The following is a 17,407-nucleotide window of genomic DNA, read 5'->3' on the forward strand; positions in this document are numbered from 1 at the left end:
AGTAACCTGCTTTCCAATGATGGCCACTAAGTCAACAAGCAGTATACATAGATCAGGGGTCAGCAAACCTTTTCAGCAGGGGGCTGGTCCACTGTCCCTCAGACCTTGTGGGGGGCCGGACTATATTCCTATGCCCCACAAATAACCCAGAGATGCATTTTAAATAAAAGCACACATTCTATGCATGTAAGAACACCAGGCAAGCCCCACAAATAACCCAGAGATGCATTTAAAATAAAAGGACACATTCTACTCATGTAAAAACACGCTGATTCCCGGACTTTCAGCAGGCCAGATTTAGAAGGCGATTGGGCCAGATCTGGCCCCTGGCCCTTAGTTTGCCTACCCATGACATAAGATGCTTAGGAAAGCAACCCACAGGGTGGGCTTTTCTGCAGCAAAGACCAGTGAGGAGAAAATCGAAACGGAATTTATAGAAGTGGTTGCAGGCTCAGCTGCCAAAGACACTTGCAAAGACTACTTGCCAGGCGGCTACCAAATACTCACTTCTTTAACCGCCACCGTCCAGTCCCCCCCCCCAATACCCAACAGAAAGCCACTCAGACAATGCAGACCATTTACATAATTCTGGTTTTATTTTGCCTTTTGTAGAAAACACTTTCAGCTAATGATTTCCTGTTTTTTTTAAAAAAAAATGCACAAAAATAACTCCAGACCCATCAGTAACAATCTAGCACTGGGGGAGAAGGAAGGCAAGCCCCCACCTCCCCACCCAACCTGGACACACAACCCCCTGGGATGGGACTGTGCAGATGAGGTCGGCGATCAGAAAAGATGGCCTCAAGTGCCACTGCGTCACCCCATCCTGACGGATCTGTGTTGAAGGAATGAAAGGGGGCCTGTGGAGAGGAGGGAGGGGCCTCTCATTGAGCCTTCTTAATAAACTGCAGTCTCCCAATTTTTTTGCTTTGGCCAGGAATTAAATTGTTGCCCATGGGAGCCTTCAAGAACAGGGAAGGTTCAACCTCAGCCTGCAAAGGGGTTAGAGAGAAAATGAACAGTGGCAGGGGTTTTGCATTTCGGAACCAACCATTCCATGAACAGCACCGTATCAGTTGGGAGGCAGGGCCACAGGCAGCAACCAATGGGTGCTGCTCAGTCCCTTCTCTCTGGCCATTCAGGGTTCAGCTTTAATTCCATCAACTGGGGGAGGTTGTAGGTGAAGGACCAGGGCAGCCTTCTGAAGAATGAGAGGGTGGACAATGGAAGTGACTAATGCCTTGGAAACAAGCTGCCTCAATTTCCAGGGCGTCACCGGCAGAGCTGGGCATCAGCTCAAGCCAATGCTCAAGGGCCCAAATGGCACACACGACGCAGCAAAAGCTAACACATTTCTGCAGCAGTTCCTTCTACAGTATAAAGAAAATTGGTCCAAAAGTGAATGGTGATTTCAGTACTCCCGATTCCAGCATGGAAAACCCTTTTGAGAATTTTGGTCAAGACAGCAAGGGAAGGTGAACTTGTTAGTTCTCTGACCTTCACAAAACTCAACCATGGATGCATAGAACAGGTCACCCGATTGCTTTGGCGTACAGGGCAGAAGACACTGGGGTAGGAGGGGAAGAGATCGGGCCCTCCAGGAGCAGAAGGATTTCCAGATCCACGTCAGGGCCACCAGCAGGCACCCGCAATGCTTGGGCAGTAGAAGGAAGAGTTTCATCAGCTGATGTGAGGAACCCAAAGGGAAGGGAAGAAGGCCCAGAGGGGGATGTTGAGAAGGGAATGTCAAAACGATAGAGAGCACACAGCTGCTCCCATGATCGAGGTTGGAATGCAGGTCCTGTAAGAGGCAAAGTCTCGACTGCAACCCTGATTGCGCGAATAAAGAGTGACAGGTGGCTAATAGGCCAAGAGAGCCAGGGAATGGATGCAAGTTCCATCCGCTGGAACAGAGAGGGCCACCATCAGCCAGCCAGCCTGGCTCCTGCCAATTCCCCACAGAACAGATACATTGCCAAAGCAATGATGTTGAGTGCGTAGCAGGAAATAAACCTGTATCTATACCTGCATGATCCTCACACACCAAACCCTGCAGGTGCACAGCAAGGGCAGCGCCCCGCCCCATCCTGTGAAGACTTTGCAACAGAAGGCAGAACAGCAGCTTCTTGCTTTAGCCTTTCCCACGGGAGACACGAGAGGTGCACTTGTTGTGCCTCACCTCCGGGCCACCGGGGGGCACTGCTGCATACAGTTAAGATCAAGCTAGAGAGCCCCTGCAGTCCTACCTCACCTTGAGTGCAACAGCAGAAATCCTCAGAATCTCAGCTACCCACTCACCCCACCCATGGGTCGCTGGCTCCCTCTGGCTGCAGAGGCTACTAAGACAGGTGGCAGAGCAGGCCGGGTGGTGGTGGTGGTGTGGAGTTCAGCCACCCAGTTTACAGGTAAGTGTCCTCGCTCTCTTGAGAGCTGAGGCTCTCCTTGGACTGGTGGAGGAGAGAGGACTCTGGCTCCAGCAATGTCCGAGTCCCGTTTTCTTCGGGGATGGGGCCGTTGACCGGGGTGCTCTTCCCTTGGCCGCCTCTCTTGTTCCCCTTCGGCGGTTTGGTCTTGCGGCCCTTGGGTGAAAGTGTGGTGCCGGGGGGCAAGATGATGGAGGGCGAGGGCTCCAGGGCTTTGCGGGAGTAGGGCTCGGCGTCACTGATGGCCTTGGCACCGTGGAAGCGGGGAGGGGATTTGCACTGCAGCTCCCCGCGGGTCTCTTTCCACTTCTTCAGCTGGATCAGGTGCTCCCTCTCTATCTGACGCTCTGTCACTGGCAACTCTATGATCTAAAGGAGGACCAAACAATTAATACATCAATAGCCAGTTCATCCTTGGGCATCATGCCAGAAGATGGTACAGAACAGAGGAACCCAAAGTTTAAGGGTACAGTGGTACCTCGGGTTAAGAACTTAATTCGTTCTGGAGGTCCATTCTTAACCTGAGGTACCACTTTAGCTAATGGGGCTTCCAGCTGCTGCCGTGCCGCCATCACACAATTTCTGTTCTCATCCTGAAGCAAAGTTCTGTAAACCGAGGCACCACTGGTATTCTGTCCCCCTCCCCAAATATCCACCAGGTTCAGCTTCTTAAACGTGGAAATGCATCAATATCCACACATTAACTTCCATTCAATAAAAACCAAACAAATGTTTACTTCTGCTCTCAAGACGCAAGCTGAATTTTGAAAGGTACCAAGTGCACAGGCTTACTCAAAAGATGAAAGAGTGCCTATCTTCTTGAACTGTCTGTGCCTTCTCTTAAGTTTCCAGAAGCGAGATCTCTGCCACACATTGCTCACCTCAGTGAGAGGGGGTTTCCTTCTGCCCTGGGAACACCTGGGACTGAAAACAGGGCCCACCTCCCTCCACCTCTCTTTAAGGAGGGAAGCTAAAGAGCCTATTGCAAGTGGGGGACCCTAAACTTGAGTCCACCCCAGGGGCCGCATGTCAAAGTAGGTGTGGCCAATTATTTTTAATGGACGAATTTGGAGGGTCTGGAGTGGGGGGGCGGCGTTCACGGCAATCTTTTCAAATTACAGTAGTCGGGTACCCATAGGAGCAGTCAGGTATAAATAAACTAGAGGGTGGAGTTTCAGGTCACAAAAGAACTATTGGGGATCCAGATTTGTCCCATGGTTACAAGGTTAGCTGCCCCTTGCCTAGGAGAGTCACTAATATACAAGTGACTAATCTTCGGGATACAACCCCCTGCAGAATACTGATTACACTTTGTGCTTCTTGAACAGTTAAGGCAAAAAGCAAGGGCTGCCTGTATAGCACAGCACAGTGGCAACCAGGAAAGACTCTACTTTGCCCTTTTGTAAACCAGTTATAAAAAAGCTATTCCAGCAGAGGGCAATGTTGCCTTGAACACATCAACATCCCAACAGGAATAAAGTTTCCTTCTGCAGAGTACCCCATTGGTCTGCCTAGCCCATTATAGTGAGTTCTGGCTGGCAGCTTTTCCAAGGCTTCAGGCAAGACTCTAGAAGCAGGTGCGCACAGTGAGATTGAACCTTCAGGCATGCATGGGCTGTGTTTCATATTACTTTTACACACTCTGGGACCTTCTGCTGAAGGAATCATAGAATCAGCAGAGTTGGGAGGGGCCACAAGGGTCAGCTAGTCCAACCCCCCGCAAGGCAGGAATCTTTCACCCAACGTGGGGTTCAAACCAAAGACCCTGAGATTAAGGAATCTCATGCTCTACCAGTTGAGCTAACATACAACAACAACAACAACAACAGGTGAGGGGTGGGCAGAAGGTAGACTTGGATCTACCTGAACATCTTGGGATGATCTGCAGTAGATCCATAAGGATTTCCAACTCTTGACTGTTTCAGCAGGAGCAAAACAAAAAACTAAACAACACGCCCATGTGACACAGAATTCTAGTTCACTAAGCTTGACAAAGAGTTCTGTGTAGCCTGGAAAGACACACAATGCTTCAACTGACACAGCTTGTGGTATAGTCAAATCTGTTGTTTTTTTTGAAAGAGAAGTAGCAGTTCAAACGCAGCACATTTGCCACGAATCTCAGGGAAATCCAGTTCTGGCTGCGCTTCTCCAGAACCACAAGTTGGGCCTTTTTTGGGAACTCTGAGCTGGTGTGGCTGCCTACTGACTTGGGGGGACTGTGGCAGCGATCAGTGCTATGAGTTGCACTGGGGGAAAAGTGACTCCTTCAGTCTGATCAGGTGACCAACTTACAGCAACGTGCAGTGAGGAAACCCATTGAACAGCCCCCACTCCCGCCTTACCTCTTGCACAAGGAAAGTCTCCTGCATGATCTTGGGGTTCAGGGCCCTCAGCCGTTCCATTGTCTCATACTGCCCCTGACAGGACTTGAGCTTCTCAGAAGAGCCCAGGGTGTGCTTCAGCAGCACCAGACCCACTCGGAATATAATCTTGACTCCTGGAAAAGAAGAGCAGGCTGTCAAGTTAACTATCAATGGTGTGGAACAGTCATCAAGAGGCAGAATACAAGTCAACCTACCTGCCCCTCCCAATTCATTTAGAATACTTCTGTCCTGCTTTATAACCCTGAAAACAGGCATGTAGAAGTCTCAGTCCTGGGGGCCGGATAGGGCCACCCCCAGGCCTCTCAACCTGGGCTCTCAGGACTTGCCTCAGGGGCCACACACCCTCCCTAAGCCACATTGCCTTACAGATCCTGCTGCACCCCCTCCAGGTGCTGATGCCTGGATGGGGGATGGAGAGGGGTGTCTAGAGAACTCTCTGACTTTGGTGTGTGTGCACTATACAAAGGTGAGACTTGCCCACTTTTGCCTCAGGCCCCGCCTGAGGTTGGACACAAGGAACTGCTGCCCTCAGGCTGAAAAATGGTTCCCCACCCCTGCCTCAGAGACAGAATTGGCCCAAGCTCTGTTATGCTGGTAAAAAACTGGGCCTATCTAGGCTTGGTGGTCACCTTCCTCAGCAGGAAATGTCCAATGCCACCTGATCAACACACGCTCAACATGCAGAGGGGGTCTTCTACCTTCCCATTCTTCCTCAAGTGAAAGGAAGTATGGCTTTACATTTAAGAGAAGAGCCATCAGTGTGGTGTAGTGGAAGGAAAGAGAGTGTTAGATTTTGAGCCAAAGGGTGTGGGTTGAAATGCCCCCCGTCCTCAGCTACAAAGTCTCTTGGTGATCTTGGATCTCTCTCACACACAGACCCCACAGTGTGGATACAAGGATCAAACATGCTGCATATTGCTGCCATCCAGATAGTACACAATCTGGGAATAAAGTTCTGGGATTCCTCAATATAAAGATGCATATATGCCAATTGCCAGCAGGAGGCAGCATTTCAGCACAAATGGATTCTCCCAAAGTGGAAGATGAAAGTTTGGCATAGAGAATGCTGCTTGCCCGACATCTGCAGTTTTAGGAGACCCTCACGCTTATGTGACCTACCCAGATATGGGACAACCTTCCGGGGGCCACTTTCCAGAGCTAGGGAGGGCCAGAGGCAAAAATGGGAAGAGCCTGCTATATATAAAGTAGGACAAATTTGTTATCAAGGAACCTGGGAACAGTAGCCCGTTCCAGAAAGAAACTTTCTCCAGTGGGCTTAAAATACAGAGACAGGGAAGCTGTGGCCTTCCAAATGGTCGTGGACTCACATCAGCCCTGACCACTAGTGATGCTGGCTACTCCTGGAGTCCAGTGATATCAGGGGGGTGGGGGGGAACAGATTTCCCCAGCCCGGGCATAAAAAGACCCCCCTCTATGGTTGTGGAGCCAGAGGCAGGAGGATGAGCTGGGATTATCCCTCACCCTAATGCAGCCAAGTGCGCCTCACTCTCTCCAGTTAGCAACGCGATTCAAGGGCCCCACCCAAGACGGTACCTTCGCAGAAAAACATGTCCCAGACACGCAGCACGGAGCTCCAGGGCAATGTCCTGGAGAAGGCGCACATGAACCACTCCGTCATGTACAGGATGGGGTCAATCTTCTGCTTGCTCAGATGCTTGTAGGCTACAGGGGAGACCTTGTGCAGGAGAGAGAAGAGGATCTCCCCATCCAGCTGGATGGCCTCCTGCACATGGAGAGAGAGAGAGAGGGAGGGAGGGAACTTGGGTCAAAGGGATAAGAAAAGGCCTGGTTTGTCAAAGCACCACATGCTCCATTCCTGCTGGTCACACGACTCCCTACTGGTCACATGACGGGTTGAAAGCAGAAAGAAAAGTAGGGAGATGCCTTATACCAAGTCAGGCCACTGGGCCCATGCTGCTCCGGGCTGTTTACACTAAACTGGCAGCACCTCTCTGGCATTTCAGTCTCCCCCACCCCACCCCCCCAGCCCCAGGGGATTGAACCAGGGACTGTCTGCTTGCAACAGCAATGCTCTACCACCGAGCATGCTTATGAGGAAAGGTTGAGGGAATTGGGTGTGGTTAGCCTGGGGAAAGAGAAGACTAAGACAGGCTTCCTCAACCTCGGCCTTCCAGATGTTTTTGGCGTACAACTCCCATGATCCCTAGCTAGCAGGACCAGTGGTCAGGGATGATGAGAATTGTCTCAAAACATTTGGAGGGCCGAAGTTGAGGAAGCCTGGACTAAGAGGTGATACAACAGCTATCTTCAAATATCTGAAGGGCTGTCCTATAGAAGATGGGAGCTGGTTTTCTGCTGCTCCAGAGCAGAGGACCCAAACTAACGGATTCAAATGAAAAGAAAGGAGATTCCGCCTAAACATTAGGAAGAACTTTCCGATGGTGAGAGATGTTTGGCAGTGGAACGGATTCCCTCACTCTCCTTCATAAGATGTTTTTGAAGAGAGGTTGGACGGCCCTCTGTCAGGGATTCTGTGCTTCCTGCATCGCGGAGGTCCGGACTAGATGACCCTTGCGGCCTCCTCCAACTCTACAATTATATTATTCTATGTCCCCATCCTCCTCCCTGCTGAATTCTACAAGGGGCAACACAGACTGAGGATCGACGAAGTCGCCAGGCAGTGTCAACCCTGTTCTCCCAAAAGGGGCATTCAGGATTGCTCCAGTCACTCACCAGCTTCTCACTGTAGTAGCCAGGAAGGTACTTTTCGCAGATCTGCACAAGGCACCAGAACGCTTGCTGAGGGCAAAAAGCAAAAAGAAGGAAAGGCATCACTCTGCAGCACAGAACAGAGCTGATTGGAGCAACATAGCTCTAGAGTGCATTCAAAGTGGTCCCTGTGCAGACTGATTTAACACCCACCCCACCACTTTCCCCATTTCTGCAGACCCATGATGGGAGAAGCTGCAACAGGGAAAATTCTCCCTTCTGTTGCAACTATTCATAGCTGCTTCATGTACCCCACTCACTCCCAATGCTCCCAGAGAGGCAACATTGTAAGTGAGCAGCACACAGAGAGCAGGAAGCTGCAGCCATTGGGACAGAGCAGCTGCCCGGACATCTCCAGCTGTTTCAACCACATCGAAGCTGGGGGTGGGTGGGGTGGAATGCACAAGAGGCTTCTTCGGCTCACCATATGGAGCTGTGCCTGACATGCAACACCCTGTGTGGATAGGTTTGGCTAAAGATTCCCGGGAATTTGGGGTGCAAATCCAGGGCCATAGTTACTGGGTCCCAAATTGCTTTCAAAGCAATTTGAAAGAGAAGTGTGAAGTGCCACTGCAGGAAGAGCCACAAGGACCATGTCAGACCATACAGAGACCACCACCCCTTTAAGCAAATTTACACAGACAGCACAGGATGTGTATAGGGGCTGAAACACCTTCTCCCCCCCAAGTGCTGGTGACCCAAACAAATTCAGAGTCCTTTGTGCCCATTTTGCAGTTGTTGGTTTTTAAAAGCCAAAAAAATCCAATTGCTGATCATGTGGTCCTTAAGAAAAAAATGGGGCTGATGAGTCATTCTTGGCCTGTCAGGGGGTCCAATGAGGGTCTGACCTGTGGAGCCAAAAAAGGTTCCCTATCCCCGTCTTAGATAGGTTGAACTATGAGGGGAGAACTATGACTGGCACCTCAAGCTCCTTGGAGGTAAAGTTGGGATACAAATGTAAGAAATCAATCAGGGAAGCTCTGTTCAAAGCAAGGCATCACCTACCTCCGCAGGCATGTGCATCAGCAAGACTGCAGCAATTGGGGCTTGGGCCTGGCAGTAACCTTCCTCCGGCCGATAGAGCGTGTAGGCCTTCAGTACCCGGGATAAGTCTTGCTGCCTGCAGGGAACCCATACCACAGGCATGAGGACTAAGGTAATGCAAAGTCTGCCACTCATAAGTGGAGCCCCCAAGGACTCAGAATTGCACGCAAGCCAGGAGAGAGATGACATCCACAGTAAGGATCACAGAACAAACTTCAGCTTAAAGAATCCTGGGTTCAAATCTTGCCCGTGCTGCTGCAAACTTTAAGCACACTTGGCACTGCCTCTTTGCTGCTGCACCACCCCAGCTGCCACACTGGGGAGGCCTACCTTGCAAGGTTGTTTTAAGGCAAGGGTAGGAAACCTGTGGCACTCTGGATGTCACTGCACCACAACTCCCAGCATCTCTGACCATTGATCATGCTGGTTATGGAGAGACAGGAGCCCATGAACATCTGGAGGGCCACAGGCTCCCATGTCCTGTCCAAAGAAGGGTTGCTTTTACTGAAAGGGCTCTGAGTGGTTGCAAAGCGGTGTTAAAACCAAAACCAAAACGTCATGTTTGGCTACCTGAAAACAACCATGCTTGTGGTTTGCTTAGTAGAATTTCCATTCCCTTGGCAGAGCCTTGGAGATTAGCTAAGCTTGGAAGTTCTCAATGAAATTTCAAAGCGGTTCTCCTTGCCCCTCACCATGAGCTGAATTTCAGTTATCCAAAGAGGGAAGGACCCTAGCGATCAGGAGTTGAGACTTTGGCCCCTTGCCCTTTTCCATTACTAGCAAAAGCAGGGAGACGGAGGTAAGAGTACAAAGTTGTAGAACTACAACCGATGTAATCACACCAAATCAAGATGCAAGCTTGCTTATTTGCCTGAGTCACGGAGGCAGCAGGATTCAGCTGCCCTTGGTGCCAAAAGGTAGCCTGAAATACTGCACCAAATGCACACAGCCCTGTGAATATCCCTAACAATAATAAAACAGATTGACGGCAGCTGGTGACTTCCATGGTCTGAAAGGAAAGTGAACTGCCTCTATTTGCCCAAGGGTATTGTTTTCTTCCCACACCAGGCAACCCTCCCACCCCAAAGATTTGTCAGGCATGCCCAGATCTTCATCTCTTTGTATGCCAGACATGCCCAGGTGGTCAAGGCAACCTGAATACCTGGCAGAGAGAACTTCCTTATAGTCACTGCCCTCTGCTATTCCACTTTCCTCAGCCCCTGCCAGGAAGATAAGAGGCTCAAGTGGGGTTGCCAGAGAGATTTCAGACAATGCCAACAACGCAACGCTAGGCAACCTGCAACACACACCTAAAGAAAAGCTTTAAAGAGAAGCCTGGCCAACGCTGGGGTCACCAAGCCACTGGGAGGGGAAGGTGGGTGCCCATGTGCCTGCCTTGAACAAGAAGGATCAGCTGGTATTTGACAAGAGGAGAGACATTCTGGCTTACCCATGTCCTCCACGAGCAACAAACATTTCGTGGAAGGGAAACTGCCTGTGGAGATCCCGTTCAATCACATCCAGCCACTTGGGGTCTCCTGGCGCCAAATCCAGCTCCTGGGGAACAGACAGAGTAACCACTTTGTGAGTTGTGAGACTGATAGAAAATGAGTTGTTGAGAGAGGGTTTCCCCCCAAGTATACAAGGCGATCTCCTTTGGACTGATGCTGCTAAAGATATACAGTGGTGCCTCGCTAGACAAATTTAATTCGTTCCACGGGTCTTTTCTTATAATGAAAAATTTGTCTAGCGAATCCCATAGGAATGCATTGATTTTTTTTTTGGAATTTTCTTTTGCCCATAGGAACGCATTAATTGAATTTCAATGCATTCCTATGGGAAACCACGATTCGCTAGACGAATTTTTCATAAAACGAATTCGTCTAGCGAGGCAACCTCCACTAGAAAAAAAACCTTTCGTTAAGCGGAAATTTCGTTAAGCATGGCATTCGTTAAGCGAGGCACCACTGTACCAAAGTGGATGCTTAGAGATCCTTGTGCAGGGGGAAATTAGTGGACTACCTAGCAACAGTAAAATGGGCAACGACAAGACAGACTCTCAAATGAGGGAGTGTTGAGACTGTAGGTTAAAGGTGAGGACAACAAGCACCACCTCCCTCCACGACTGAAGGAGGAGGAAATGTACAGCCCAATAAGAACATCAGAAGAGTCAGGTGGATCAGGCCAATGGCCCCTCTAGTCCAGCCTCCTGTTCTCACAGCGGCTACCCCAGATGTCTGTGGGAGACCCTCAAGCAGGACCTGAGCACCTTCCCCTGCTGTGGCTTCCAGGAACCGGTATTCAGAAGCATTACTGCCTCCAACTATGGAGGCAGAGCATAGCCATTGATAGCTTTATCCTCTGTGATTTGACACTAGAGGGGTTGAGACAGAAAACACAGTATCCCTGAACTAGGGTGCACATGACAGGATCAGAGAAAGCTGCCTTACACCAGGCCAGTCCATTTGTCCATCAATGGCTATCAACCCTGATGGCTGTGTTTGCCTCTTGATCTTTGCCTCTGCCCATGTTTGTTCTCATTTATATATGCAGGCACAATGCCACAGAGAAGGAACCCCCTTTTTGTTACTTGCGCTAGAGAAATTATTCAGCACCAAAACGACATGTTCAATTTCTTGTTAAGGGTGCAACGTCCAGAGACTTGGTTACATTTTAGCACCTTTTTGCAGACTTTGCCCTTTAAATGTGAGTTGCCTCATAGGATCAGAGCAGGGTCCGAATTACACACAATGTTAAATGCATCTTTACATTCCACCTAAGTCACATGGACTTTTCCATCTAAGCAACCGAGAAGTCAGCACATCACGCGGTAGCAGATGCCCTTGGAAAACACTGCACTGTAGGAATGGGGGCAGAGAGGTCGACTTATCCCGCTTCGAGAAACGCCTTACATCAAATTTCCCGGAATTCTGCTCCAACTTGACTTTGCCTCCAGAGAGGTACTGCCAGGCCCTACCCCGCAGTGATGGTGGGATCCCCTTCTGGCATCGCAGTCGGATCTGAAAAGGCAAAGGAGTTATTGCCAAGGTGTGAGAAAGCCATATACACAGCATGCAAGAATTGCACATGAACACAGAAAGCAGGGTCAGGCGTCCCAGTGCCTGATTGGATTGCTTGTAGGATGAAACTTAGCAGAAGGCTGTGTGTTTAGTAGCTCACAGGCCCATACAAAAGACTCCTCTCTTTTTACCATGAGCTCAAGGCTCCCCTTAAACATCTGTTTTATTGTGCGTTGACAATATTGGAAAGGTGACATGTGAACTCATTCTCAATACTGCTTGCACTTACAAACACTCCGAGTTGGGCAGACTGCTTCATTTCCAACAGTGCACACCCTGTAGCTTCTTGCTAAAACCTTGTAACTTTTCATGCCACAAAAGTTCAGAGGGGTGGGGGGGTCACCTACTTTCATTGAGCTGCAGTGCACAAGAGAGCCCCTCCAGGCAGCAGTATTGCTGCAACGCTGTGGATGCACAGAACAGCTAATAAGCTAGAACAATGTGTGGGCGGTCCAGTATAAATTCACCATTAATGCACTATTATTGCATCAATGACATGCTGCAGAATACAACAACACCACAACTCTACAGGAACAGCTAGGGTGATAGCAGCAGAAGCAAAAGTGGTGCTGCCAATTAACTACACGCTGGCATATTTTATCCGTGCTGCTCTAAAACATGAATTTCTTTTTCCTACTTTTCTGTGTTTGTCATTTTATTTGTGATCTTTTTAAGTTGCTGTAAATGGCTTAAGAGATTTTCTTTGATATAGGAAGCAGTGTATATCAATCCCCTAAATCAAACACTATAGATTTGCATGGGGGTGGGAAGCTAAGGGGTTCCTTAGAAAAAATTCAAGGACCACTCCAGAACAGCAAAGCATGTTGGGATATGGATAGGAGGGGGAGGGGCTGTGAATGGGCAGAGAGAAAAGTCAACACGGGATGCAGTTGCTTTCATGGGAAGGCGCCAGAGATTAAACACTGGAAAGCATAAAGGAAATCTGAAGGTCTAGTGCAGACAGAGGAGTCAGCAGTCTAAGGCAGGGCCTGGCCACAAGAGTCCACATCCGTGAGAGCCAGTTGCAGATGGACCTTTCTCTCCCCCACCCCACCCAGCCCAGTGTCTGTGGGAAAGGCAGCTTGCACTGCTCATGCCAAAGGCAACTTCGGATGCAAACTCCTACCTCCTGCCAGACTCTTTGATGTTGGGGTGGAGGAGGAGCCAGGGAAAGCACAGGAGAATAAACGGACAGCCTCAATTCACAGGTGAAAGAGGGAAGCATTGAAAAGTTTGCAGTTGTCAGGGCCCCCAGAGGGAGCAAGGTTCAGCCCATTCTAGGAAAGAGCTTGAAAACACAGGCTGCAGAGCCGATGGGCTCCCTGTGGGGCTGGCACATTGACAGAGAGAGTGCTGCCAGGAATTTGCAGTCACAAAGTGAAAGGCCTCCTCTGGGATGTGCCAGGTGCAAATTCAAAAGCTGACCTGGGGAAGTAGGCAGAACTTTCCAGAGTCAAGGAGGCTTCAGAGAACCACACAATCCCTTTAAACCCACCCAACCACCTCGTGCCCAAGTGGGGGCAGGCATGATTTGGCACCATTGATTCAGGTTGCAAAATCCAACCACCTTTTGTGCTGGTGAATACAAGTTAAATTGGGCACAAAATTAAGAGGGGAAATGTATTTTGGAATGGTACTTGCAAAATGCTTTTATTTATTCTGGTTCTCCCACCCAGCCACCCGTAACCAGGGAAGTTGGCCTGACAGGTGCCCCCAAGCTACTTACATTCTACCTCCTCTTCACTTAAGAGGAAAGTTGGGGAAAGGGGGGGCAGGACTGTGTTAGGGCATTGCTGTGCCCCATATGATGAAGCATGGTGTCTGTTTCAATAGTTCCTACAAAATCCTAAGCAGCATCCTAGTCTTCACGGTTGCACAGAAAACCAGGGACATTACCGGATGAGCCTTTGGTATTGTGTAGAAGCTACCAGTTTGTGCCCTACACATTTTGGCAAGGCATGTCAGACACTGATCCAGTTCACCAATCTGATTATACTTCATTTGGGGCTTCTATCTTTGTACACTCCCACCTTTGATCTTTCCAGAAAGGCGGGTGCATATGTGTGTGAGAGAGAAGTTGGGATGCACCTCCGAAAAATACAGCAGAGGGATTTTTGTGTAAGAAGTGATCAAAGTATTTTGGGTAAGAATGTTAAGATCCCTGCCGGACCAGGCCAATGGCCCATCTAGTCCAGCATCCTGTTCTCACAGTGGCCAACCAGATGCCTGTGCGTAACTATCAAGCAGGACCAAAGCACAACAGCACACTCCCATCCTCTGGTTTCCAGCAACTGCTATTCAGAAGCATTACTGCCACCAACTGTGGAGGCAAAGCACAGGCATCATGGCTAATAGCCATCGATAGCACTCCTCTCTATGAATTTGTCCAATCCTCATGTAAAGCCATCCAAGCTGGTGGCCATCACTGTGGCAGTGAGTTCCATAGCTTTAACTCTGTGCTGTGTTGAGAAGGACTTCCTTTCATCAGTCCTGAATCTTCCAATAATCAGCTTCACTGGATGACCCCAAGTTCTGGTGTTACGAGAGAGGGAGGAAAAACTGCTTGGCACTCACTTTCTCTACACCATACAAAACTGTATATTTCTCAGAGTGGGATTCTCTCCCTACTACTCCCCCTTCATTTCTTTCCCCATTAAGTGAAGCCAAAAGCTTCGCAAAAGCGGACAACAACCTGCCAGAATGGTTATGGCTCATAGCTGCCAAGTTTTCCCTTTTCTCACGAGGAAGCCTATTCAGCATAAGGGGAAATCCCTTTTAAAAAGGGATAACTTGGCAGCTATGTTATGGCTACTTTCGCTACCTTCCAAACTCTGGCTTACCCATATCAGTCCCAACTTCCTAGTTCTTCTAGTTTAAGTTGTTGTTGTTGTTGTTGTTTAGTCGTTTAGTCGTGTCCGACTCTTCGTGACCCCATGGACCATAGCACGCCAGGCACTCCTGTCTTCCACTGCCTCCCGCAGTTTGGTCAAATTCATGTTCGTAGCTTCGAGAACACTGTCCAACCATCTCGTCCTCTGTCGTCCCCTTCTCCTAGTGCCCTCCATCTTTCCCAACATCAAGGTCTTTTCCAAAGATTCTTCTCTTCTCATGAGGTGGCCAAAGTATTGGAGCCTCAGCTTCACGATCTGTCCTTCCAGGGAGCACTCAGGGCTGATTTCCTTAAGAATGGATAGGTTTGATCTTCTTGAAGTCCATGGGACTCTCAAGAGTCTCCTCCAGCACCATAATTCAAAAGCATCAATTCTTCGGCGATCAGCCTTCTTTATGGTCCAGCTCTCAGTTTAAGACTGCATGCTTAAAGCTGACTGTGATCACCCCCAAGGGAGCTTCGGCAGGGGGAGCTCTAAGCCTGTCCTATGCCACACACAGCAGGCTCAAAAGTGCCAGGGAGTGTCCCAAAATACACACACAGCAGTGCTATCCTGCTTGGTGACTTCACAGGCAGGAAGGAAACAAGACAGGAGGAGCTCAACTGGATGCTGCTTGTTGAAAGCTCTGTCTCAACAGAGCTGAGCCAAGCTCCTCTCGATTAGGGAGGCAGATGGATTCCAGCTTTGCATGGGGGGCAGGGCAGTGAGACAGAACAATTAAAAGGCCCAGCAGGACAAAGTATCCCTGGGAATTTCTGGGTACAGAGTCACTGATCTTGGCAGGGAGGGCAGGTTCTGTCTGCACAAAAGCAGAAGCTGTTATCATGGGATGAGCCGACAGTGTAAACAGGGAAAAAAACGGGGATTCCCAGCCTGTGCATACAAGGAATTTCATGCAGGATAACAAGTCCTGTTGAGAGATCCCTGTCCACAAAGCCTGTATGTTTAAGCGACCCCCCCCCCAATGATGGGGTTGAGGAGGGAGCGCTAAGACCAAGAATAAAATGTTAAACAGGAAATGCTTGGCCTCACCATCAAGCCACAATTATTCCTACTGCTTTTGATTTTGCTTTGTTTTTTTAAAAAAATTCTTACTATTTGAGTCCGGAACAGAAAAAAAAACTTGGAAGACCTAAGAAGCACCTTAGGGCCAAGCTCCGTCTGACAAGTATCTTGAATCACTGCAGGTTGCATTATGTCACAATGGATTTGTGGGGTTTATCAATGAATTTGCTTTACTTGGCCAAGTTGGTCAGCATACCGATTACTAGGGACTGCAGTCACTGCCATGAAAGTCAGTGAGGATTAGAGATGGCTCTGTTTGGTCAGCAAACCACAATTTGGAAGTCATGCAAGTGAAGGCCTCAGACTCTCATTCTGCAAGCTAGAATTGTGAACCACAGTTTGATCAGTGGCTGGTTCATGAGGGTGAATAAAGTACTGCCCCATTAACCTCAGCCAGCCCTCACCAGCTCTGCCAGGGGGTGGCAAACCTTAGCTTCAGTGTTACCTTTGCAGAACTCAGTAAGGGAGACAATGCCATCAAAACCAGAATTAGTTGGCTCTGCTTGTCTTTGTCCCTTCTACCCTACCAGCCACTGCAGTTTGAGCATGGCTCAGATGTTTAGGGTGAACTGTGGTTTGCGCTAAACAGAAAAAAAACAGAACCCCAGAATTGTAGAGTTGGAAGAGACTTCGAGGGTCATCTTGTTCAACCCCTTGCAATGCAGGAATCTCAACCAAATCATACATGGCAGACGCCATCAAATATCTGCTTAAAAACCTCCAAGGAAGAAGATCCACCACCTCTCATGGTAGTCTGTTCCACTATCAAACAGCTCTTACTGTCAGAACGTTCTTCCTGATGTTTTCCCTACAGTGCAAAGGGAATGTGAGGGTATGAGCTTTCAGTATGTCCCTGATCATGAGTGTTGTATCTGAACCGAACTTTGTATGAAGGACGGTATATAAATTTAATAGACAACAACAACAACAACAACCTAGCAGGCAGGTCTTAAGCATTCTCTCCTCGTCCCCCTCTTTCATCCAACATATGGAGCTACCTAACAGGGGTGTTTTACAAATGAGACAATCAAAGAGCGCTCTATACATGTCATGCATTAGTATTCCATATAGAGAATGGACAGGGGTGTGAGTTACCAATTCCAGCAGGGTTAGGAAGACTCTTGCATGCCCATGCAAGCACAAATCCAAATGTTATCATATTGGGATAAACTGACAGTATAAAGAAGCCCACAGTGGGTTAAGTACATCCTGGGATTCCCAGCCTGCTTAAACAAAAGCTTTGATTCAGGATAATAACACCTGCCAAGAGGCTGACTGGAAGCCTTTCCCAGCAATCTGTGGCAAGCTTTGCAGCATGGCCAAGTCAGATCAAAGCAGAAAGGGTTTTGCTGACACACAGAGGCAGGGCAACACAAGCCCTGAGCTCTCATCACAGGGACACATTTTGCATCAGGAAGCCTGCCTTGGGTAGAAGTATAGTTCAGGCCGCCTTGCCTGTTTGAGTGCTCGGTCTGCTCTCAATCAAGATGTTGGAATGCAAGAGGCAGAAAGGGAAAATTGTGCGAGGGCAAGGCAGTCTGATTCCCCTTCTGATGCATCACCATGATACACTGCCAAAAGCCCTTGATGTGGAAGATGTTATGGAATGCAGGATGATCTGCTGCTAAAACTGACCATCTGGGAAGGTGGAGTCCTCTCTCCTAACCTGGAGGACAGAAACAACACCCACCCCCACCCCCCAAAAATATGTGCACTGACTTTTGCATCATTCATGTGATTATCTCATGTTGCAAATTGTTTTGTTTTTT

The 17,407-nt window shown here is 49.0% G+C and overlaps 1 protein-coding gene across 1 annotated transcript in view; it reads right to left on the bottom strand.

Annotated features, from left to right (window-relative positions):
• Nucleotides 1-574: 574 nt before the first annotated feature.
• TBC1D10A (TBC1 domain family member 10A) overlaps nucleotides 575-17,407 on the bottom strand; it is a 38,284-nt gene continuing 21,451 nt past the window's right edge. Inside the window, exons 3-9 of the mRNA XM_035098031.3 lie at nucleotides 11,515-11,622; nucleotides 10,053-10,159; nucleotides 8,564-8,678; nucleotides 7,523-7,588; nucleotides 6,362-6,551; nucleotides 4,766-4,920; nucleotides 575-2,792 (exon numbers count right to left, since the gene is read on the bottom strand). Of these exons, the coding sequence (XP_034953922.3) occupies nucleotides 2,400-2,792; nucleotides 4,766-4,920; nucleotides 6,362-6,551; nucleotides 7,523-7,588; nucleotides 8,564-8,678; nucleotides 10,053-10,159; nucleotides 11,515-11,622 (1,134 nt within the window). The 3' untranslated portion in view covers nucleotides 575-2,399. The remainder of the gene's footprint in view (nucleotides 2,793-4,765; nucleotides 4,921-6,361; nucleotides 6,552-7,522; nucleotides 7,589-8,563; nucleotides 8,679-10,052; nucleotides 10,160-11,514; nucleotides 11,623-17,407) is intronic.

Source organism: Zootoca vivipara, chromosome 16 (genome assembly GCF_965207765.1).
Source record: "Zootoca vivipara chromosome 16, rZooViv2.hap1.1, whole genome shotgun sequence".
NCBI lineage: Eukaryota > Metazoa > Chordata > Lepidosauria > Squamata > Lacertidae > Zootoca > Zootoca vivipara.